Raw genomic sequence first — 26,247 nt, 5'->3', positions numbered from 1 at the left:
TTCGTCAAGATCCTAGCCAAGAACTGGCCCCATCGGATAGCAGTGGCACGAATCTGCTAGTCATGCAGAGTCACCAACTGGGTCATTACCAGATGCCAAGGCAGATTCCCCTTCAAAACAGGCACCAACAAGGAGACAAACTCATAAAAGGCACCAGTCAAAGTCTAATGCAGTTGAAGAGACTGTGACTTCACAACCACAACAAGCTGTTGTTACTCAAAGTGGAAGAACCAGTGTGCGCCCTTCCAGATTTGATGACTTTGTCATCTAGAGACAGTGAACTTTGAACTTTTAACATTTGTTGAGTTTACCGCACTGGAGAAAAGATGTTGAAGTATAAGCACTTGAGAAGTGGTTGAGTTGCTGCTAAAGAACAATTAAAAAAACAAAAAACAAAAAAACAAACAAACAAAACATTTTAATTTTTGTTTTTTATTTTTAGGTCAGTTTTGCATGGTTTTTGATTTAACATTTTATTTCTGTTACAGGTTTCCCCATCAGTCTTTTTTATTGTTACAAAGGGAGATTTTACATGAAGTAGTCTTTAGGGCTTTCTCAGAATTCAAAGGAGGGTAGATTAAAAGCATGGCTTCGTTGAATGTTGTTTGTGTTACTCGTTCCCTTGAGTATTGCCACCTTTCATAGGGATAAACAGTAGCGATCCAGACTTGACAACGTATTTCTCAAGAAGCGAACTAAATTCTTCCATGAAGCAATTCATTGAATTGTTCCCAGAGGACGAAGGAGGGCGATAAATGACCAGAACGTGAACATCTTTTGAAATAATCTTCATTTGTATTCCGATGGCTTAGAGTGATTTGTAAGAGGTAAAATTTATAGTAGAAACAACCATAAGCGACCACTTCAATATAACACCAAGACCACCACCTCTAATTTCTCTTGGAGCATGATAAAAACGATAACCAGTTGGAAGTAAGTCGCCAATTGCAACTCTATCAGTATCTCCAAGACGTAGCCAGGTCTCAGTTATAGCAAATAGATCAAAGTTGGTTTCAACAATGTAGTCCTTCAAGATAATAGACTTGCACACGGAACGACAATTTAATAGTCCAAAACAAGAACTCTTCACATCAAACCTCCCACGCGATCGTTATACACACCGGCATCACTCTTAACAAGTATCAGTTTGGCCAGGTTTACAGATTTTCTGTGTGGGTTGTTTAGCGAGCGAGTGTTCTTCAATGTTCTAGGGCGGACTATTGTTGAGATGCTCAAAGCTCCACGGGCCTCCTTCACCCTTGAAAGTCTGCCAGCTCTTATACTACGATACTTCCAATTCCAAGGTCGGTTCCATGCACACACATCAAAATGCCAAGGGCACAAATGCAGCAGGTCAGTACGGCTGTAAACAAAACGATGAACAGGAGGTACTGGCCAAATGCCAACATGTTCAAAGCCATGGCCTGATTTCGTTGAGTGATCTGCTTGAGACAGCGACAAATTGTGAGTAGAATGTGGAGAAATAACGGTACCTGGATTAAGTTCCACATCCATGCAGATAGTAATGTCAGTAGTCGAAGGAAGATAGATGCATGTGTAGCCATGTTTGCTCCACAAAGATAATGGACAAGCAGGAAGGTTATCAGGCTTGAAAGCTCCTCTCCTAATTCGATTAAAACTCTGAAAAGCATAGGCATCACAATGGTAGTCATCAAGCAGGAAATACTTCAGCAGAACAAGTGTAAACAAAAATTTCAGCGGAGCAGTTGAAAACGTGGCAGCCATGTGTGTTAGCAAGAATAACAAATATCACAAGTACAACAGATTTAAGAAAAAGATGGAACCAAAAGAGGTGTGTAGAAAACGGTATCCAAATTATGGATTGGTCTTCGTTTTTTGCATAGCGGACTGGATGTGTATAATTCACCTGAAACGACTTATCGGCCACAGCAAACAATGGGGATGTTGTGTTTGGCTAGTCTGTCTTCGTCATTGAATTTTTTTTGTGGGGATCTTTGTTTTCCACATAGCAGCCTGGGTTTGTGGAAAACGAAGACCCTACAGTAATTCACAAGAGATGGCTTATTGATCGTTTTAAATAAAATGAATGTAGTTCTTTGTTATTTTTAACTGGGGAATCTTCGTTTTCCAGGTCTTCATTTTCGGCGCACCTGAAACAAAAGGCAAAGGGTCCTTGGCTAGTCACAAATATTGCGAATATCCCAAAAGTCGCAAGGATTACATGTAAATTAGTGTTGTCTGGACATTGAGCCAAGGATAGCATAACTCAAGGAAAACCCGTCTGTCCTTTGTAACATCGGGTCAGAGGTTGCACCAGGCATGTAGTGTGGGGAATAAAGCAGTGTTCTGTACATCCACCATCTTGTGTGTGTTGTTCCTTTCCCATAACACTTCATGGTGTCAGAATCTGGATGGGACACCTGAAACCGCCTGAGCCTTTCGTATTGAGTGGGCCGACTAATAAGGCTGAAGTATGGAGGCGCTGGAAAATGTCCTGGGATCTCTACAAACCTGCGAGCAGACTCAACCAAAAGAGGAAAAGATCAAGTTGCCATGCTGCTTCATATGCTAGGAAAAGAATGTGTTGAGATCTTTTCCAATTTTGTGTGGACTTCCAAGGGAGATCGGGATAAAATTTAGGCAGAAGAAGAGAAATTCTACGCTCATTGTGCTCTGTTGACATCAAGGCACTTAAACCGCTTTCTGTTCATCGAACAAAAAGAACATGAAGTAGAAACAGTCAACAAATTTTGTTGCAACTTGAAAACGCTAGCTAAGAACTGCGACCTTGGTGATAAAGAAGATTCATGGATTGCATCTATGTTCGTGCAGGGCCTCAGAGATCCACATTTAAAGGAAAGGCTGATGGGTAGAGAACAGAGTTCAGAGCTGCTCGTATTGCCGAAACAAGCAAAGAGCACATGAAGAGCTTAAAAGAAGAGAATAGCAGAGTTGAGAAAGTGGATGTAGGGGGCAGAAAAGTCTGAAGACCCAATGGGGAACGCCTTGTGGGAATTGTGGTATTCAGCCTGCAGCAACTTCGTGTCCTGCTGCAGGGAGGCACTGTAACAAGTGCAGAAAAATGAACCATTTTTCAAGGATGTGTTGTAGCCCAGAGGGGCAAAAGAAGCAGGTAAATACTCTTGATGATTGTCACTCTGACACTGAGGTTATGTTTATTGGAGCAATTAGTGCAGAAAACAAGGAGTGGGTTGAAATTGTCAGAGTTGTTCAAATTAGATACTGCGGCCCAGTGCAGTGTCTTACCTAAAGCTGTTTATGAGAAGATCATGACAAGGCCATGCAATCCTCCTCAGCAAAGTTAGAGAGTTGCACCCAAACATGTATTAAACCTGTTGGAAAGTGTGAGTTTCCTTGTTGGGTGCGTGGGGAAAAGTGTCAAGTTTGTTTTCAAGTTGTTGATGGAAACTATGTGCCCCTCTGGGATAGGGAAACATCTCAGAAGATGAATCTTATCCAGCACATAAATGGTGTTAACGATTAAGCATTCTAGATGAGTTCCTTGAAGTATTCCAAGGACTTGGGTATCACATTAATGTCATCCCCTCGCTTCCTCCTGTAGTGCACCCCCCCCCCCCCCCCCAGGCGAGTTCCCCACTCTAAGCAAGAGCCATTGAAGAAGGAACTGGACAGAATGGCGGAGGCTGGGATCATAGAGAAAGTACCGTTGAATGAACCAGCTGATTGAGTGAGCAGTCTTGTTTGTGTTGATAAATCGGATGGGGTTATTCATGTGTGCTTGGATCCGAAAGATCTTAATGTGGCCGTTAAAGGAGAACACTACCCATTACCGTTAGTCAGTGACATTACAGCAAATTGTGCAGGAGCCACAATGTTTTCAACTTTGGATGCAGGAAAGGCATTCTACCAAATCCAGTTTGGAAGGTATCGATACTTGAGGATGCTAATGGGAATTAAATCTGCACCAGAGGTTTACCAACAGAGAATGGAGCAAGTTTTGCCAAGGGCTACTAGGTGTGAAGGTCATTATGGATGAAATTGTCGTACATGGCTGCAACAAGGCACAACCCTAAACCCTAACAGTAACCTTCGATTGAAGACGTCAAAGTGTCATATCCAGCAGAACAAAGTGAAGTTCCATGGCCATGTGTTCTCCAAGGATGGTTTGAGGACAGACCGGCCAAAAGGTCAGAGCTATAGTCGAGATGCCCAGACCAACAGACAAAGCTGGTGTCTTAAGGCTGTTGGGGATGGTCAACTATGTCAGTAAGTTTAATCCAAACCTGTCAGACCACACCACACTATTGAGACAATTACTACATCAGAATGTTCTGTGGCACTGGGAAGAGCAGCAGGAAACCAGTTTCAAAACAATCAAAGAATCGCTTACCCTTGCTCCAGTGTAAGGATATTATGATGCACAGGAAGCGTTGACATTGCAAGTTGATGGTAGTTCAACCGGTCTTGGTGCTGCATTGATTCAGGAAAACCAACCAGTAGCGTATGCCTCAAAGGTGCTCACATCCACGCAACAAAAGTATGCTCTGATCAAAAAAGAACTTTAGGCTGTGGTATGTGGTGGTGCCAAATTTGCAGATTATGTTGTGAGCCGTGATGTTACAGTTGAATCTGATCGTAAGCCTTTGGGGGCCATTATGAAGAAGTCTCTACACATAGCACCCTAGTACCTGCAATGGATGTTGGTCCAGCTCCAACGCTTTTCCAGGAATCACTGTAGTGTACAAGCGTGGGGAAACCTGCACTTAGGGGATGCTCTAACACGAGCCCATTAAAAAAAGAGTACCTGACAAATGCTGAGGAGTTAACATCAACTTACTAGAGCATGTTATCTCAGACCAACAGTTGGCCAAGTTCATTGAAGCAATTAAGGAAGATGAGATCCTGCTGGAACTTCAACAAGTAATATTGTCTGCTTGGCCAGATTCCAGAGGTCAAGTCCCCCTCAATGCACAGGAATTGTGGAATTGCAGAGATGAATTATCCAGTAGCACATGGGCTTATCGTAAGGAGCAAAAGATCATTGTCCCTAGAAGTTTGAGAGGGACACCTTGGAATCAACAGGACAATAACGAGAGCATGTGAAGTATTATTCTGGCCTGGGATGACAGTGGATCTGACAGAGAAGATTAAGAACTGTTCATTATGTTTAGAAAATAGACGAAGTCAGCAGCTGGAACCACTGAGGTAACACGAGATCCCACCATTGCCCTGGGCTAAAGTTGGGACAGACATCCTACTCAAGAATGGTCGAAACTACCTTGTTAATATTGATTATTACTCCAAGTGACCAGAACTAACTTTACTTCCTTTCATGACCAGCACTAGGGTAATTACTGCACTCAGGTCTCAGTTCGCAAGGTGTGGTGTGCCCTCAGTGGTAGTGTTGGACAGTGGTCCATGTTACAGTTCTGCAGAGTTTTAAAGAGTTTTCGGAGGCCTTGGGTTTTCATCATGTCACATCAAGTCGAGGGTACCAAACCGTTACGTCAATGCTTGAGAAAGCTGATGACCCATACAAAGCCTCCTTTCATTTTCGGAATACTCCTTTGGAGGAAGTCAACTTGTCACCGTCCCAAATGTTAATGGGAAGGCTTTTGAGAGCCCACATTCCAATGACCAGAGAAATGTTAAAGCCCCAACTGTATGATCCTGAAGAGGTCTTGCCTAAGCTTTAAGAAAGACAAAGAAAGCAGAAGCTGCATCATGACAAAACAGCCAAGGTACTGCCTCCACTGATGAATGGCGAGTTGGTAGGAGTTCAAGAAGGCAACAAGCCTAACCCATAGAGAGCCTGCTAAAGTTACAGAGATTCTTCTGTCACCCAGATCCTACAAGGTTGAAACAGAGTGGGGAGAGTACTGAAGAAATTGTCGTCATTTGCTAAGAACTGAAGAGCTCAAGCCATCAGAGTTTGCATGCACAGCCCCATCTGATGAAGACCTAACAGACACTGAAGACATGCAGAATCCTGGGTCAACACCAGTCAAAATGTCTATGGCTACTACCACACGGTTCAGTAGGACAGTTAGAGAACCTTCAAGGTTCAAAGACTATGTCAAGTTTTAGCTACAGTGGGAACAACATTTCACAAAGTCTTGTGTTCAAATTAAAGACAGAAACACTACTCCAGTGGTCATGTTGTCTGGAGTTTTGCATTGCCACTGAATGTTAATTCGGTAATTTTTTCAGTTGTCTTTCCTTTGTTTGCTTGAGTTTCTTTCCCTTTAAAAAAAGGGGAGCTGTAACATCAGGTCAACGGTTGCACTAGGCTCGTGGTGTGTGTTCGCAAAACTTTCTGTTACTTTGCAATACTTGCCATATTTTGTGGCTTGCCAAGGGCCTGTTTGCTTTTTTCTTTCTTTCTTTTTGTTTAATTTGTTGTTCTTCCTATGCATATTATTCTTGCAAATGCGCATTTGGTCCTTGCAGTCAAAATTCTGCTCAAGAGTTGGAATAATTTGAAAAGGTTGAGACTGTTAACATACACTGTATTTGGAGAAAAGCCTGGGGAATCCTTTAAGTAAAGTGTATTTGTGAAAAAGGAAACACCAGGTGGCCATGTTGTTGTCCGAGTTTTTTCACTTTTTAGTTATTTTAGGTGGTTAATACCCTTTTATGTATTTAATTCTATTTAGTTCAATTCAATTTCAATTTTTATTTTACCACACTACACAGACGTTTACAAAGGACAAAAGAAATAGAAAAAAGAAAATGAGTATCGATAGAAGGAAATCACAGTACAAAAAGTGGCAGGGAAGTCTTGATGGAAACCATGAGGGTTGTACAAAAAGGCTGCCCCGATTACAGTTCAATCATGAAATATTATTAATACTTGCAATGTCATGCGATTATCAAATAATTCCCCCCAAAAGAAAATCAAAAGAGAGCGAACGAAAATTGGATACATGATTGACAAAACCATGTCAATGTATATGCCAACATAGACTAAAAGGTCAGCAAATATTGTAAACCATTGAATTGTCATTCACCCAACTAATAGTTTTAATTATGTATTTTTCAATTCCAAACAAAACGGAGTAAAATATGATAATGGACAATATATATAAATTCACTCAAGTAATAGTTGCTAATAATGTATTTTTTCAAATTGAATTTAATAGAATAAAGGGAAAGTTAGTTACAAACATCCTTGTCTAAGGAATTAAAAATTAATACATTGGGCCCAATAACTTACGGAGAATTATCTAGTGTTAGTTCTACGTAAGGGCAATCTCAAAGCATCAGCATTTCTTGTATTCTAGTTATGGATCTCGTTATTGAAACAGAAAGTATTTCTAAAACTGTTGGGAAGAAGCGAGTATTTAAAGGAATTAATACATAAATTCAAATAAGCGAATATCATGAAACTATGCTTATTAGCTTTAAAGCATACTGATAAATGTTCAAGCTCAGTGTTTAAGATATTTATGAAAGTATTAGGTTATTTATGAGAAGCAAATAGGTTGATTTCGTCTACAAATAACACCAAATCAAGAGGTTCTGGTACTTTACTTAGGTCGTTAATATAAATTAAGAAACATGAAGGACCAATTAAGAATTGAACCTTGTGGGACCCTGCATAACATGATGAGAAGAAGAGTGACCATTAAATTGGACAAATTGTAACCTGTTGGTGAGACAACTTTTAACCCATTTAACCCATCTTTTTCTAATGATGTAAAGGTAGAATAAAGGCTGTCAGTGTAAAATGCAGACTGCAGACCAGGGGTCAAATGCAGACTGAGGTTATAACGTAACTGTTGAAAAAGCCCAAACCCCCTTAGAAATGCAAAACAATATTTAGGCTTAACTGTTAGCATTTGTAATGGGTTTGGGCTTTGTCAAAAGTTAAATTATAACCTCAGTCTGCAGTCTGCGTTTTACACTGACCGGATTAAAGTTGTTGTTGATGTTGACTTCTTCATCAAATGAAACTTTATCCTCCATCAAACTGTTCTGCAGGTTAAACACTGGAGCATTTGTGTCATGTTATGCATTAATTTCGTTTTATCAAGATGAACTTGTTGTGACAATGGTGCTCAAATGAACAGAACAGTGTTTCAATATCTTCAGCTTTATGGACCCATAGTTCATGTTTGTTGACCAGCAGGTCAACTTGTGTGTCTGGAGCGTAGTAGCATTTGTGCTTCTTGGGCATGCTTGAAGTCAACATCTTCTTTTATCATCAACTGAATGCTACTTGTGAAGGGCTGTCCTTCATGTGGAGATGTATGTTTTTGCAGTGATTAGCTCAAGTTTTGAAGTATTTCAGAGCTCTTCCCCTCTTGATTATCAAATCGTGTGTTTATATTGTCACCCAATTGGATCTTGGGGGGGGGGGGGGGGGGATATATGACAGCAGGCTGTTGCTTGGCATTTCAGTGAAGTAATTGCATAACTTTGTAAATTTCAGTCTTGTTTCGACTGTGGAGCTTGGGTAGTGCAAGACATTTAAACTCTCAAAGACTAAAAGTTTTTTTTATTCTGTAATTATTTGTTATTTGAGGTTGAAGGTTTTTGTGGTGACATACTATGTCACTGGGTTGTAAGAGTGTAATTACGCGTTGGCAAATAGGCCTACAGTGCGTGCATAAATTACGAAAATAACAAGTCTAGCTCTATTGGAAGCATGCTTGAATTTTCAAAAAATGAGCCCTAAAATTGGCAAGAATTTGATATGTAATAAAGCAGCATTCATTTCCAAAACAATGGAAGTACCTGGTGATAAATTACCTTGTCAAGAAGTGTGAATTTTTGACTTTGCAGAAACAATGGTCAACCTCAAGGGTTGTACGATTGTGATCTTTGTGTTGAATTTGCACAGTAAATTTGCTGTCGAACTTTACAAAACTTGAAAGAAAGAAAAAACTTAGTACCAAAACATAAACCTATTGTCTTGCCTTCCTTTTGTCAGAGTGGTATCCTTTGTTTCCGGAGTTAATTGTTATTAACGTGCAAGGTAGGCCGCTCAAATCAATGTCACTTTCGATTTTGCGATTCACTTGAGTAGCCGAAAGTACAATAGAAAAATTGGACGTAGCAAAAATCTCCCTAATGTTTTTTTTGTAGCACAAAATGTGTTGCTTTCTTGTCGCAAATTTGGTTGCAGTTGGCATTTTTCAAAATTATCCACACTTGAAATTTATTTTCTCTCTTGGAACCCTAAAGAAAAACAGGCTACAAATACAGTGTCCTAACACTTTCCACTTTCGTGAAGTCCTAACTTTTATGATTGGTTTTTTTCTTTCAAGCACAAGACATTCCACGCTGTCCAGACAAACTGGTCTGATGGATGTCATGTTTTGACAGATAAATCAAATCCCTCTGCTCAATGGGCCATTTCCGAGTTGCTGTTTGTCTCGGTTTCGAAGTGAGTCTTGGTGCTCAACTATTGTAAGGGAAATGAGTTTGATTTGAATAACAATACGCAACTCATTTCCATTTGAATGGTTGTGCACCAGGACTCGCTTTGAAACTGAGGCATGCAGCAACTCGGAAATGGGCTATTCTAAAAACTGTCTATCAGTATTTATTTACTTTTGCATCAATATTAAATTTTGTTTTGCATGAAGCAGGCTTACAAATCTGTACCTTGCTCAGGTCCCATGTTTGTGACACAAGTCGTATGTCTTGAGTGGTCTCTCGTCCAGATACCAACCTCACCTGACGGGGCCTGACTGCTATGTCCTTCTGTTGTGAATAGCTGTCTTGGTGATGGTATATTATTCACGTAAAAAGTAACACCACAGCAAATCTTGCATTAACTTGCTGTGAAAAAGATGTTGGAGGGAACTTGGAAGTGATCTACATGTCAACCTTGTTGCCATTTTTGTTAGATTCCCTATTATTGTCTGCAGTCTTTAGAGTTAGGGTTAGAGTTAACCTAACCTCAGTTTAATATTCTACCAGAAACCACGTATATTTTCAGGAGGCTATTTACGTAGGACATCTGTGGTGGTACTTTTATGATTTACAATACCAAAAACAATATTGTGTACTATTGGAGTGAACAACTTGAACCTCCTGAAAAACAAAACACAGCTCAGTTGACTGTTATGGAATAAAGCACTGTGTCACCTTACTGGTTTTAGGGTTAGGGTATGCTGTGAGTGCCTTTTTTTCTCTTTTTATGAGGCATTGACAAGTGTTTATTTTGTGGTTACAACAGTCATTATTGATAGCAAAGGTTAGGGTGATCTTAGAACACCTGGCCACTTCTGACATGCATTGTCTTGATATGGCATCCTTTTGTGAGCGAACTGTATAAGGCATGCTTTGGCGAGTGCCTTAACCACCTATAATGCATTTTTTTCCGCAACATCTTGCAAAGTGATATCCCTGTAGTACATTATGATTTGTGTCTTATGTGACACTGATAACTTGCATGTACTTTTGAATGGTGGAGTAGCAAGGCACATTGAACCCTCAGAAAAATGGGAAATGTCCTACACTGTGTAATAGTGCATCATTAAAATTAATTGTGAGCCTGTAACCTGTTGCAGGTGTATGGTGGGGTTTATCCTGAAGATAAGAAGTGGTATCGCTGCCGTGTTAAAAAACTGATTGAGGATGATAAGGTAATTCATACTTGCATTGCTTTTCACAAAAATAATTTTATTTGATGGTGAGTGTTGAAACTCAGTGGAGAGAATGTTGTGACAGATATCTTATGACAAATACAGTACAGTGTAGTAGGGAAAAACCCCTGAACCATTCCACTTGGACAAGTGAAATTGTCTGGCGATAGAAAGAGTAAAATACATCAAGTCTCACTCCGAGGAGTCGATGAGTTGAGGTATTTTAAAGGAAAATTAAGTACAGAGTGCAGTACTACTTCAAAGTATTCATGCAATTTGGGGGCTGGTGTGCAATCTTGCTTGCAATTTAAAACGGTTTTTTTTTTCTTTTTTAGCTATTTCTCTTTAGCTGTTGCTGTAGTTTTTGATTAACACAACACATTTAGCCCACATTTCCTTTTTTTTTTTTCATGCCTATGTTTTTTACAGGCTATTGTTCTTCCTTTATTTTTCGTTTGTGTGATCTCATCAAACACTAGTTGTTTATGAATGCCCCGTCGCAGAATAGAGGAACTATGCTGGTATATCTTGGGTTAATTAAATAAATGACAGAATACAAGAGCAGAGGGATTTCCTACGAACATAAGCATTTCCACATTGTTAAAACCCAGTAACCCATACAGTACCTGGTCATAGCCTGTGTATTTTTTTTGTTTGTTCAAAGCTACAATCATGGGCAAAATTCTTGGGACAATAGCGCATGTGTAGCTCTTTAAACACGCACAAGACAAAGATTCGCATGAGATACACGAGGCCTGCCCCTCCCCCCATCCCACATACAATATTGACAACACATCCCCGCAGTTTTTACTGACCTTCAACATTTTATTGGGTCTGGGAGGGGGCACATGTAACAGACTTTTAAAATATAGCACTGCTTTTTGGAGTAAGAGTCAAATCGTCTGTCATTACCGGTTTTGCATTACTGTCCCAAGGAAGGAGGAATTATTTAAATCTTTTTCTGGAATTTTGGTCTTAATTATTAACAGACGTTTCGACTGAAACCATCAGTCTTAATCAGTGAAGTTTGTCACGTGATTTAACTAAATTCCTCTCTTGAATTGAATCTGGAGGAATAACAACATTCACTTTCACTGTCCCAAGGAATTTTGTCCATGATTGTAGATTGCAGCTCGGAAGGTATGTTTCTTTTTTTTATTTCAGGCTGAAGTACATTTTGTAGATTTTGGGAACACGGATGTGATAAGTCTGAGGACGATAGTATTTCTTTCTCATGAGATTCTCTCTGTGGTTCCTTTTGCGCAACTGTACTGCCTTGATGGTGTGGCTACCAACAAGGAATTCATTGACAAGGTAAAATTTCTAATGGGAAACGTCTCTTTAAAAGTTGTACACGTGAATGTCCAACTAGCCAATTTACAAGATATTCACAACTGTGCAAAATGTTACTGGCAACAAACTGTAACCAAAGATAAGATTATTGCAATGTTTCTCATGCAGAATCACCTCTCTAGTGTACTTCATGTTCACAGAGGTGAGTAAATTTATGTGGCAAGGAAGTAATGTGGCGACAAAAATTGCAAGCTGAACTAACAGAATTTTATCGGGAGCAAAAGCAAAACAATGCCAGAAAGCAAGTGAATGCAAGCACGTTGCTGGAAAATACTAGAGAATAACAACAGAGCAATATTGTGGGAAATAAAACAACAACAAAACACCCTGTGAAACCTTAGGGGAGAGTACTGTAGAATATGATTCCCTAAATTGGCTAGTGACAGTACACTTACTATCTGAGAGATACTTGGAGCTAGAAAATGAAGCAGTCATCTAAGAGAGAACACACTGCAAAGTGGCTAGGGTTAGGGTTAACCCCAACTCTCCAAAACACTCTGGATGCAAGTGTATTTAAAAGAAAAGGTTCTCTTTTCCACTATTGTCGTATTTTCTTTTGTCCATAACAAGATTTTTGAAAGTTCCATAACTAAATATAATAAGAGGGTCTAAAATAATCTTTTTTATGGCTTAGCCGACATGTCCAGAAATGTACGAAACTAGATGCACAATGATTTTGACAAGCACCACAAAGCTTCCCTTGCTCTCCTCCTCATCTTCATCACTTGCGTCTGGGAATACAGACAATCAACGTCACAAAGTGTCCTCCAAACTCCAGTCCTCAAATTTACTCTCACTAAAAAATAATGTTAACCCCTACACTTACCTTATCACCAGAAAATATGTAATGAATGGTTAGACAGGGACGCTTGTTGGATCTCAAAATTGGGCATGCATCTAATTATTTGCATTTATGGATGTAAGTTGCATGGATGGATGGATGGTTGGAAAACTGTATTTATCCACGGTGGTTCTATCAAAAATACTTTACAAAAGTACCCTGTTCTACTTAAAAGCCGTGCATTACAATACAGATTAGAGTAATAATATAAAAATTAAGAACAAGGCTATAAGCAGATAGTAAACGGCTTAACTTGGCCTTAAAACGTTCTAAGGAAGTCTCCTGCTTTAAAGTGCACCTAAACCCAAATATTTTTTGTTCCTAATATGTTCCCATCCAAAGCAAGCATATGTCAGCAGTGTTACCCAGAATTTCGCTTTTTGTCTGCCGGGCAAGAAGTGCAAAGTTGTCAAAACTAGCAGTAATTTGGACCCACGACCGTGATGTGAGAGGTATGGGTGTAGTCTCGATTTTACCTCACAAACTGCTTTGCATTCGTGTTTTAAATAAATTTTGCATTGCAAAGCAGTTTGTGACGTAAAATCAAGAATAGTCCCATGCCTCTCACATCACGGCTGTGGGTCTAAATTACTGCTAGTTTTAATAACTCTGCTCTTCTTACCCAGCAGATAAAAAGCGTAATTTTGAGGTAAGAATCGTCAAACATGTTTGCTTTCCGTAGAGAGATCAATATTGTAGGCTAAAAATAGTGGGTTTAGGTGCACTTTAAACTACATGGAAGAGAATTCTGCAATTTGACTCCCAAAATTGCAAAACTGTTTTATAATAATTTGTTCTCGTTTTGGGTAGTACGAGATCAGTGTTAGAAGATCAAAGGCTATAATCATTTAGAGTCTTATGAAATGTAAACATATCCGAGAGATAACAAGGGTACAATCCATTAAACACTTTAAACATCATCATGGCCTTGCGTTGGTGTCTTATCTCAGCGAGCGGTATCCAACCAAGCTCACTACGCATTTCATCAGAGGGTTTTGAGTAGAAAGCACTAGTGAGAATTCGTGCTGCCCAATTTTATAGTTTTTGAAGGGTCGCAGATAAAGTATCGCCTATCCCATCCCAGACTACAGACTACACAGCAATAGCTGAAATAAGGTTGACCTATATAATGTTACAAGATTTCCTAAAGAAAGAAAGGGCTTCACCCTTTTAATAACTTGTTGTAAAGGCTCACCTGTAATTGTAATTGAAATTCTCTGCCATGAACCAATCACCATAATATTTTACCGAGTTAATTGTTAATTTTACCATTTTACCGAGATCATTGTTTGCTTAGCATCAAATAGACCTAATTGGCTAACTCAAAGTTGTACCCAATTCAAATTTCCCGGTATTAATATTCTTTGTGTGTTGTATTTGCATCATAATGTAGCATTCATATTTATCTATTGTTTGTGGCAAAACCCACAGCATACATTCTAGTCTCATCTGCAACTTTTCTGGACCAAAAGCATGTGAAATTCTTCCCCAACTCATTGACTAAGTTGGCTTGCTGTGCGTGGTAAATAAGGATGACTTGGATAAGTTTCGTGGTATAGTAGTGGTTTTCAAGTGTTAAAAAAAACTCCATATATGCAGTAAATGTACTTGAGAACGGACCCTCAAAGTCGATAAGGCAGGTGGTTAAGCAATCCGTGACTTCAGTTGTGGTTTCTTAGTCATTGTCATAGCAGGCCAGCAGAAAATTTTGATGAGCCACGCACTGCGATCCTTCACCAGATTCCAGCCCCACGTGTCGACTGGGCTTAAGGTAGACTACTCAATAGACTGGATCCTCTCAATACAATCGTAACTTGCCAGGACCACCTCTCTCTCATAGATTCCGCACTAATACCATATCACTATGCTGGGGAACTGGACTGTTATCCTTGCAATCATATTTGTTTCTTTTCTACACTGACCTCCTTGCAGCCAACTTTGTATGCTTGCCACTCCTTGACATATTCTTGGTAGCTTAAAGAAGTGATATCATTGATACCAAAGATCAGGTCAATTGGTAGTCTTTATGACTGACTGAACAATAGGAAATAAAGAGGGAATCCTGTTGCCTCATTGATTGCAATTGCCTGCATGAATGACTTTATTAAGACAACTGGCCTTCTTAAATTCTGGCAAAGTTTTCAACATGGATTGTAGAGTTTGCTTAAGCCATTTAGTTTCCCATTTCGTCGCCACCTCCTTGATGACCAATGATACCTTTGTTGTTTACTTGTTGTAATTTTTCTTGTTTTTATTGCTATTGTTATTGTATTATTGTTGTTTATTGTAAGGGCATTGAGATTTTTAAATGCGCACTAAGAACGTTTCTATTATGATTATGATGATGATGATGATGATGATTATTATTAATGGGTAGACCTGTAGCAACCTATTCCACACCATTCCTCAAGTTGATGGAAGAGCCCCCTTGATTATGCAAGATTCAGGTTGGGAAACCAAATCACAGTAGGAAATCATTATACAGTTTGTTGGCTGCTGTTCATGCTGACTTATTGGACATGACGTAAGCTTGAGCGAAATGGACCACAATGAACAAAATGTTCTCATATCCACCAGTAGTATTTTCCAAATGGACAAAATGTAGTGATACCAACTCAAATGGCGCAATCAAATGATTATTTTCCATTGGTTCCCTTGGTATGACGTTTGGTCTCCTCTGTTTCAGGCAACCGCTAGCCTGCGAGCAGGCTCTTTCTCTGCACTGGGAGAGAAGGAGAGCCGCCAGGCGTCGCTCTGAATTTTGAATGCTGCCTCCTGATGTCATGCTCAGAGAACTGTCAAAAATTAGCCAATCACCGTGCACCTGAAGTGAACATTGAAAAAGCAGCAAGCCACGCATTGTGTATTTCAAATTGCTCGAGGGAGAAACTCCCAAAAACTCTAAAGGAAGGAAACGTTTGCCAGAAAATCGTAACAACTACTCCAGATGCTATAATGTGTAGCTGAATATTCTGTGTGGTTATTCATCAAAGTCCCTTTCCACAAAAAATGTGTTTGTCAGGGAAAAATTTAGCACTCAATTTGAAATGGCAGGAATCGTAATTGAGAAATGTCTTTTCCCTGACCACATCTCCATTGTGTGAGACTCGTCCACCACAACTGCTGCCAAATTTCAGTAAAGCGAAGTGGAGTTATCTTTTTTATTTTATTTTAATGAAGTACAGACATTACAACTACCACATCACACTTTAATCCTAGACAGTTATTCTAATACCTACACCATTTTATTTCAAAGGCTTATTGAGTATTACTATTTGTGATTATAGATTTGTATTTGACTAATCCAGTAATATGAAAATTGGAATATTTTGTTTTCAATTGTATTGGAGTATTGCGGAGTTACCAGAAGATGAAGCAATCATTTGTGGAGCTGCCTTTTCGGCTTCACCAAATTGTGTAGAGTTCCTCTATCGTTAAATCAAGCAACTGAGGCAGCCGAAAGGTCCAAGTTTTTGTCCAAATGTGATCAGCGATACTGCTTTGTCAAGGACATGAAGTCCTTTCCTTACAGCAGAGAAACCATTGCATGGTGTTACTCGACCTTTAATTATATAAAGTTATGGTAAAATTGCAACATTTCTCAAACGCATTTCTGTACACCTCATCTCTCGAAGCCAAGTGCCTTTCTTGTTATTGGAGCTTAAATAATAATAATTATTATAATAATTAGCAGTGGTAATCACCCTTACTTGCATTCGAGGACTGAATTGCGAAAGGGCGCAGCTCACGATATCGGACTGAAAGCATACAAAGGTGCCTCTGGCTGCCACTATACAGTCCATGTTTGATGTTGGAGCACACAACAAGTTGCAAAATTGTTGAGACACTTTTATTCAAAAACACCTTTTCTAGCTTCCAATGCCCGCCGTATCTAGAATTTAAACCTTTCCCACTTCCTCTCCCCCCTCCCCCTTTCAATGTTGACTGCTTAAGTTCCCAACAACGAACAAGTTTGCACGCGAAGTACCAAACACAAAGGATATTAATTATTGACATATGGTAGCATCGATTTGCGAGTGCTTGGACTTATCATCGCTAACAGAAGACTCCGTACCAAATCCTAAAGCGAGCAAAGTATTTTGCACTGCAGATCTGATGCTCGAAAAGTTACACACGGCTCGTATTATGTAACACAATACCATTTATTGTGTTTCTTGGTGACGTCAACGGGGATGGTGGCGTTACAGTTGAAAATCGTATCTTCGAGGAAACAGCACAATTCAACTAGTACTTTCTTTTGTAATCGATCCAATGCATTACCAGGTGATTCGTAATAAAGCTCACACAGTTAGAAATCCTGTACATATCGTCTATTCCATTTACCAACGGTCTACCATCGCAACAGCAAGAAATATGATATCATATTATTTTCATAGTGAAAAGTTGTGGTAGACCGTGTAGACCGTTTCATATAAATGTCATAATGTGTAGCCGGTACAAATTTGTTCACTTTTATATCTCATTGTAAAACAAATCTCGCAAAGGATTTAGCACAATCGGGTGCTTTCTTTTGATCATTGTGCTCAGTCAGTCATTCCAAAGAACATGGAATTAGCCTGTACCCGACACGTCACTTAGAAGACTTGCTAGTAAGCGTTACCAATCCCTTCTCTGGAAGCAAACTAGCCCGAAAGCAATAAGTAATGTTACAAATGGACCTGTATGGAAATGTATCTTTGTATAGCAATGTTTGCTAAGAATTGTTTTTTTCGGAAAGTGGATGTTCCCTTTAAATGCATGCGATCGCAGTTAAAGGAGAGGTTATCTCTGTCTCTCATTCGTAAACAACAGCTAATTTCGTACATGTGGTGCGTGCTTTAGATGTCATGTGTCGACCGAAATATAGGTGTTTAAAGCAAATTATTTTGAAATCGGTTCCAGGATATTTCTAGCGTACTTCAAAAAACGAAAGGATGGAAATCACACCTTTTCGTGTACCAAATTATGTGTATTTTCGACTTGACTCACAGAAAGCACTGAAATGCCTTCAAATTACGTCATACCGAAACCCCGCCAAAATCCAGTTTATCGCTGGCCATTTTCCATTCACAGCAGATCAGAGAATTAAACCCTTTTTTTTTGGGAAACACCATATTAAACACAAACGATAGACGCCTTCCCGTTCCAATAAACAAAGTGACTGTACGCCAATACAGTGACAACCAACTCGGACAACAAGTTGCAAAATTGTTGAGACACTTTCATTCAAAAACACCTTTTCTAGCTTCCAATGCCCGCTGTATCTAGAATTTAAACCTTTCCCACTTCCTCTTCCCCCTCCCCCTTTCAATGTTGACTGCTTAAGTTCCCAACTCAGCCCACATGCTGGCCGAGGACAGAGTTGAACCCGGGCTCGCAGTGGTGGGAGGCCTGATAGATAACCACTAAGCCACCCTGACCCGCTTGTCAATGGTGATGTCACCAAGTAATTTAATTTCAGCCGATCAGTATTTTACGTCCAAAATTTGGACGTTACATTCAAAATTCAAAGCTATGATGGCAGGCCCTCATTCTACCCCCAACCTCAGTCCCTCGGTGGGCCTGCTTGCAGGCTAGGCAACTGCAGCCACATCTGGCATAATGTTCAATATTTCTTTGTACACATCGCCAATCAAATCTTTTTCTCTCTAAAATGGAGGACTCTCTCTACGTCCAGATGTTCCATTTGTTCATGTAATTATTGTTACATGGGTCTGAAATTTCTCTGGGTGGACAAGTTGTACAGTTTGACCACTTTTTTGTCTAAGGATTCCCTCATCTCCAACAATCATTTTCTTGTATTCCCGTAGGAGAGCCTTGTTTTGTGTGAAGCTCTGCATCTGTCCAGCAAATTTGGTTACTTGCCACTGAGCTTCCACTGTATCACTGTGTTGATGCCTTTGCCCATTCTCTTCAGTGCAGAGGGCCATTTACATGCACTTATCAACATCGTCATGTGACCAGTCACCTAGTCGTCTACCTGTCTCGTCAATGTATAATTTATTGCATAACGTACAGGTTATGCAATAAATGACATTTGCGGAGGTACATGTGAAACGATCGGTGCTCTTAACAGATCGCTTAGGTCCCGATATCTTGCTAGTGTTAACAATGAAAAGACAAGTTTTGCATTGTGAACGCGCACAATTGAAAGTGCAACATTTTTGTCACATTTGAATGAAATAAGTGGAGGTTGCGAAAAGATTCTACCAGTCTCTGGATCATTTTGGAGTAATTTAAAATTATTAAGAATGATAGTTTTGACTGTGTGATTATGAGAATGGAAAGTGAGGGGGAATGAAATTCTGTCATTCTTATTTTTTGTGACGTTTGTAGTGCTGACTGTCGATGAAATTGTTGGGTGCAATGATGGCCCGCTTTCGCCACAGAGACAGGATAGCCACGTTTTTCAAAGAACTGGCACATCTCCTCTGATTTGCTTGAAAAATCGGAGTCATCACTACATGGACGTCAAAGTCTAAGAAATTGAGAATAAGGAATGGAGTCCTTGACTTGTGATGGATGGGACGATGAACACAACAAATAACTGTGAGAATCTGTAGGTTTGTAGTGCGCACTGGTACATAGCACGTTGCCACTAATAGAAACTTTGATATCAAGGAAAGCCAATGAAGTTTCCGAAATTTTCGGCACCCTTAATCCTCACGGTATTAACGAACGCTAATCACGTTGCCATGTTACCACCAATAGCGAGCTCCTACTCTACTATAAAACTTACAAGTAACCCAAATTTCCTCGATTCGCTCTGATGAAGGGCTACCGCTCGACACGTCACCTTTTAGAATCTCTGTATGGTGGCCAATTTACGTTATCAACTCCGTTGATAAAACCAAATTTTTGTATACTACTTCCCCACCAATGCAGCACCACAGTTTCTTTAGAAACTACCCCCTTCATTCACTTGTTCAGAACTGCCTGATGCTCACCCGTCCATTTAACTGGTTCACAAGATGACTCTTCCTCTCTGTCCTTCAACGAGATCATGCAGTGGTTATGCATTCTTTGAGAACTCCTTGATATATCTCCTGTAGTAGCTTAAGACCCAAGTTAACTGGCGAACTTCTCCAATGGTCTTTGCTTTTGTTTTTGAAATTAGCAACAGCTTCTGTGCTCGCACCTTGCAATGCTGTGTCCCAACTGACTTACTATTCTCCCCAGATAGCAAATGCCTCAAAAATGTATGTACATTCTCCACATGTTTTACTTTTAATGATCGCATTGTCCAAGTACGAAATGGAGATCTCATCATGAATACTTTCGAAGCAACCTTTCATAAAATATTGAAAACTGGCTGGTGTGTTACTTAATCCAAATGAAATTTGTTTCCACTCGTATAGTCCCAGGCCTAACAAATGCTGTCAAGTCAAGAAGTGTCGACTCTTCCCATGGACAAACCCTTGGTAGTATGCTTTGCCTTGGTCTAAAAAAAAACGCTACCCATGTATTCCCTTCAGAGTCCGTTTTCTGATTCTATTCTCTGTAATCGACACTCGGGGAGGAATAGGAGGTTAAAGACATCCATTCCCTGTTATAGAGGTCTTTGATATAGTGCTTGACTTCGGTGTACAATAAGGTATAGGGGCATATGTTTTCCAGTCCAGTGTTGTGTCTGATAATTCCAAATTCATTTGCAGCCCTTCAATACATCCTACGTCATCTTTATTTTTGTTAATTTTTTATTTGTTTATAAATTTCGCCCTTTCAGGCAGGGTGACCCTGCAGAGCACAGAACTGCACTGCAGGGGAGCAGGGCTGGCGCAGTGGTGATAGCACTCGCCTCCCACCGATGTGGCACAGGTGCGATTCCCAGACCCAACGCCATAAGTGAGGGTTTTTCTCCGGGTTCTCCGGTTTTCCCCCCTCAGCAAAAACCAACATACAGCAGATTCCAGCTGGCTGTAAGCTGTGTTCCAAGGTCACACATGGACCGTATAGTGCCTGCCAGAGGTGCCATTATATGCTTTCGGTTCAACCTTGTTGAGCTGCGTCGTATCTGTACTTTCAGGGATGTAGACAAAATTTTTAACACATGGGAATTATCAGTTCTCAGGCGGGTTTAGAAGAGTCCATTATTAAAGATTTTTATGACTGTAGAAGGTTTCTCAGCTGGGACAATTGAGTTCACAGCCGGGTATTTTTCCTGGCTCCCGGCTATTATAATAATTATTATTTTTAGGGTCCCTCATCCTGGGCAAAGGATTCTGCTTTTTGTGTTGACATCGGTACTGCCAACTGCTCCTGACAGTCATTCAAGTCACCCATTGCTACAGCTGGTGTCTCAGGGGGAGTCCCATCCTCGTTCAATTTCATGTCTGCCTCGTTTGCACCACTGTCTTGTATCAGGGGAACTCTTGTGCTCGGATAAACTGTTCTCGGTCTCACCAGGGCTGTCATCTTTTCTTACCACATTTACTTGTGTAACCGATATGACTACGAGCAAATGACCTGTTAAGAAATTTTACAAGGCTTACTTTCACGCCTTCTCTAAAGAAAAGTATGCCTGATTGCAGGTTATTTCAAAACTTAACATTCTCATTCTCATTCTCATTGTGATGCGATAATCAAAAAAGTTAACAGAGGACTCTACACCTTAAGAGTCCTGAAGAAATGTGGCCCCATCAATGCAGGACGTTACTGCTGTTTATTGTTCACTTATCCGATCCGTCCTTGAGTACGCCTGTGGGGTGTGCGCTAACCTTCTCCAATATTTATGTAATGCTCTGGAAAGCATCCAGAAACGGGCGGTGGGGATCATAGCACTTAGCGCATCTTATGAACAAGCCCTGTCCGTATTGGGTTTAACCTCTCTACGGAATCGAAGGGACGCCACTTTTAAGAGATTTGTTTCTAAAATTGCGCCTCCCAACCCCCTTTTTCCCATGTTATCAAGTAGAGTAGAGATAAGGGATACTAATAACCGGTATAATATTAAAAGGAATACCACCAGAGTAGTTAAGCCGAGTAATAACGAACGTTTTAGTCAATTCGTTACTTGTAGGTATGCTAATATTCTCCCACATTAGAGGCATTAGTATGTGAGGGATTAATATTTATAATTTACATTTTTAATTATTGTAATATTTACTGTATCTTGACTTTGTACTAATTAATGTATTGGTTGCTGACCCTGCCTGTAATTCAGTCTCTGCAAGGGGCAGAAATAAACAAATTTGATGTGATTTGATTTGATTCACATTTGCTCACCTTAGTGGTTGGTTGTCGCATGTCAGATATGTTTTAAGATGACTGTGCAATGCAGTTGTGAGCTATGCTCTCAGTCGTTATTTAACTTTATAACTGCATGATGTAGTCCTAGTCTCGGGACCCACATTTCACCCCTGCCGCACCATAGAGTCTCCAGTAGCTCAGTGGTGAAAATATTCAACTAGATCGCGGAGGGTTGTGGGTTCAAATCTTGTATGGAACATGAATGTTTTCTTAGTTTCCAATGAATGCAATTTCAAAACATATATATTATTCTCACATTTGCTCACTATATAGCTGCTACTTTTGAAATAAACTGCTGCTGTGATCACTAATCTCTTAATATTCCAAACTTCACCAGGTTCAAGTCTGTCCTATAATAGTGTGGTCCTCTATATGGGGAAACAAAATAAAAGAATGGCTGTGAATAGAAAGGAAACATTACATTTTCTTCCATTTATCCTTCATATGTACATAATCTTATCCATCCTTTTGCTTGTCATTGTTATAGAATAGAAGTATATCTTGTTCATTTGAAGGGTACCGATATACTCCGTGAATTAATCGGACACAGGGTACTAACTGTCAAGTTAAAAGAAACAAAGGTGGCACTAGATGGTATGTAATAATAATAATAATAATAATAATAATATATACATATAAACTTATAATGTTTGTTTAACCAGTTAATTCAGCACTTCAAATCAATTTCTAAGACCACAGCTTATAGCAGCAGCAATATTTGAGTCTTTTGGGTAAATTTTGTTTGATTGTCATAATACACTGCCTATTTCTTGTTCTCAGTGGCATGCCCAGTGGAACTAAGGGATAACTCAGAAGGAGGGACTGATAACATTGCAGATGAGATGATCAGACGAGGGTTGGCTATGGCTACTGAAAAGGTATTTACTCTACCATTGGTTAGTAAATACCTACCCTTGTAAGTCCTTAGGCTTTTGTTAGGCATCAGTTTTACTTGAGGAGGAAGGGGGGGGGGGAGGGTGGGGGGTGAAAATCAGATGGGATGTTTCATGTATGAAACCTTAATTTTTCATTTTTTCATTTTATTTGGTTGTTGTTATGTTATAGATAGATGATTGATAGCTGATATTCTTTTGTTGAGAAATGTGTTTCAAGATATATATTCTTAAGGCAAAATGACTTGTCATTATAAACTTTAACAAAACAATGTATCAGTGGGTCGAGTAAGTTAAGTATGATACCAAAGATTAAATAAATTAATTGGGAAAGGTGGGTCTGTTGACAAAGCACCATGCTACACTGTGACAGGTTGTGGATTATTACATAGGCCAGAGCAAAAACCAAGATCTGCCGAAATCATACTTGCTGCCTTGATCTTTCTCTTTCTGCCTTAGCCTTGAAAGAGTTCAATTAATGGTGACATCAGTTTGTCAGCATTCAGTGTTATCATTTACTTGCAGAAAGCTGTTTTCCAATCCTCTAGGAATCTGTTTATGAATTCAATGATCATAAACTTTTTTAACTTTACAGGATGGACCACCACCATTATCTCCAAGGTTAGATACCTCCAAATTTGGCCTTCCAACTTTGTCTCCCTTTTTTGCCTTTGTACCCATCCTTTCCTCCGGAATGGCTATTCTTCCCCTTAGCCCCCAATCAGTCCTCAATCTCATACCTCCGGGTCCGACAAATATTAGGCCAGGACGCCCTGGACAATATGCCGGCAAAGTGCTTTATTTTCAGAAGAAGCCCGCTAGGCCGTAGCATTTGGCTAACAAGTCATTTTGCGCAACAAATAGGTACCTACCCATTATACATTTACCATTCCATTGGTAGTAAGTATTTTGAAATGTAAGATGTCATTTGTGGACATGTTCAGTGTTCTTCTTCTGCTTTTCTCTTCCTCAACATCTGTCATCTTTGTACGAAACGTTTTGTGGGTCTCTACCCAGTACTTCTCCTGGTAAAGTCATGAAGGCCAGGCTGCCATACCACGGATAACATGTTGAACGTTTGTCACAAAACAGATAACTTTATTATTTTACTGTAAAATTAACGTGGATAATTTTGTCACGAAATTCTCTTCAACTGGTGATAGTACGGGTTCAAAACAGAAGTAGTTGAAAAGCAATTAATACAACAAAGATTACAATGAAAAAAAAAACGTCAATAACTTATTGAAACAAAATGGCTGGAAGAGTTTTCTTGGTTGACAATTGATACTGAGTGGGGAGTTATTAAGTGCAAAATATGTTGGAAGTGGCCAAACATTTGCAAAGGTTCACCCACTAATATCTTACCATTATGAACTTATATGGGACAAGTAGCTCATTCTTTTGGGCAAGTGATTTCACATGCCACTTGGCCAGAGACAAGTTTTGTCAAAAATATTTGTCGGACCCTGTACCTTTAACCTAACCATGTAGCAAAAACCCATTCACAGCCCCCTTTAAATTGGCGGCCTTCTAATTCCAGCTCTCTCCACTTTTGGTAGTCAAGTTATTGAACCCTCCCATCGTTCTGCCCTTTTTTGATATTCCCCTTTCTTTGGTCTTGGTGAGGCATGTCATGCCCCCACTAAGACTACCTATCCCTTCCCAGTGCATGTTCAGAAGTCTTTGGTTTGAGAATTTCAAAACCCATAATTTAAGTGTGTTAACGTGTTGGCAACACTAAAAGATAGGTGTAGTTTGGGTTAATTTTTAGTGATCATCAAGAAATTAAAAATTTAGCATTTTAGTTTTTTGTTTGTTTGTTTCTCTTTTTTGCAAACGTTCTTGACTGATTTTCCCTTTTCTCCATGAATGCTTACTATTAGGCACATTCCAAATCCTAAAAGAAAATAAGGTCCCTATGTGGTCTGTAGAGTTTAAGGCAAACAGCCTCGCCTCCTCTTAAACAAAAACCCCAACCAATTTTGATGAATAGGGCCTTGCTTAGTGGAGCTGTCTTCAAAGAACTGGAGGAATTGAGAAAAGACAATGAGGTCCTCAGAAGTATGATCAAAGTTTATCAGGTGAACTCAATGATATATCAGTGGGAGATTTGTGTATGATAGTGTTTGAAGTTTATCCAATCAGCCATGTTCATTAGCTCTTCTTTGAATCTTTCTCGAATTCTATGCATGAGATACATGTATCAAATAAATCTGCCACAAGGGCCCCTTCCCATGGAAAAGTTCATATTAAACACCTGCGTCTTAATCAACAATGCAACTATTTTACAGGGTTTGGAGCCAAGTCTGGAACTTTCTTCCGTTTCCTCAAATATGTAAATTATGTAAACCTGCCTTTAAAAGCTCATTACATGAAGTGCTTTTGCAGCTCTGGAGGACAAGGAGAACTGCATGGAGATACCCATTGTATTATCCAAAATGAACCTATAATTATCTGAAAGAAAGTTTAGGTATTGGAAGCTATAGTAATTTGTTAATTGAAGGCAAAAAATCGCAGTCTCGAGTTCTCAAATGTTAAGTGTCCTAAGGCTCTGTTCTCGGGCCCATCCTGTATTTAAATTTTACTCTATACTGCACCACTGGCAGACATTCTAACCCTAACCCTAACCCTAACCACAATTTTACTTCTACGCTTACGTTACTCAGCTATACATCTCTGTTTCAACCATCAACGACCAGGAATTAACCAATACTATTGCTAAAATCGGAGAATGTTTGACTGATCTTGAAAAGTGGATGTCTCTAAAGAGACTTAAACTTAACAAGGATAAAACTGAGCTTCTTTACTTCTTCTCTAAATACAATCCACAGCAGTCGCTACTACCACTTCCCTTCGGAACGTACACAATTCAGTCATCTCAATCCTCCAGAAACATTGGTGTAATTCTTGATAGTACCAGGACTATGCTACCTCTTAACAACTCCGTTTGTAAATCAGCATTCTATCATATGCACAACATTTCCTGTATTGGGAAATTTCTATCCACAAAGACCACCGAAATCCTCGTCCATGCTTTTGTGTAATCTAAACTTGACCACAGTAACTCTCTTCTGTATAAGGTGCTGATATATTTTGTGAAAAAGCGCCAATCTGTTCAGACTGGTGCTGCCGCCTAATTACATATTCCTGTAAGTACGTTCACATCACTTCAATTCTGATTGAACTACACTGGCTTCCTGTTTCTGAACGTATTTAAGTCAAGATTTTATTGCTCACCTTCAAGGCTCTACACCAGCTGTCTCCCACTGACATTCAAGATATGATAACTCATTTCTTGCCGTCCAGACGTCTTCTACACTACTTCTGAATCATGCTAACTTTAATCTAA

General features: G+C 39.6%; 1 protein-coding gene across 3 annotated transcripts in view; it reads left to right on the top strand.

Annotated features, from left to right (window-relative positions):
* LOC138021734 (serine/threonine-protein kinase 31-like) overlaps positions 1 to 26,247 on the top strand; it is a 120,393-nt gene that overhangs the window by 39,802 nt on the left and 54,344 nt on the right. For all 3 annotated transcript variants that reach the window (XM_068868725.1, XM_068868724.1, XM_068868726.1), the window contains 6 exons: positions 10,488 to 10,562; positions 11,727 to 11,876; positions 22,521 to 22,599; positions 22,786 to 22,883; positions 23,494 to 23,519; positions 24,892 to 24,979. In XM_068868725.1, the coding sequence (XP_068724826.1) occupies positions 10,488 to 10,562; positions 11,727 to 11,876; positions 22,521 to 22,599; positions 22,786 to 22,883; positions 23,494 to 23,519; positions 24,892 to 24,979 (516 nt within the window). The remainder of the gene's footprint in view (positions 1 to 10,487; positions 10,563 to 11,726; positions 11,877 to 22,520; positions 22,600 to 22,785; positions 22,884 to 23,493; positions 23,520 to 24,891; positions 24,980 to 26,247) is intronic.

The sequence above is a fragment of the Montipora capricornis genome, chromosome 10 (genome assembly GCF_036669925.1).
Source record: "Montipora capricornis isolate CH-2021 chromosome 10, ASM3666992v2, whole genome shotgun sequence".
Taxonomy (NCBI): domain Eukaryota; kingdom Metazoa; phylum Cnidaria; class Anthozoa; order Scleractinia; family Acroporidae; genus Montipora; species Montipora capricornis.
The sequence above is the reverse complement of the archived record's forward strand: the minus strand, read 5'-3'. Positions and strand labels throughout refer to the sequence as shown.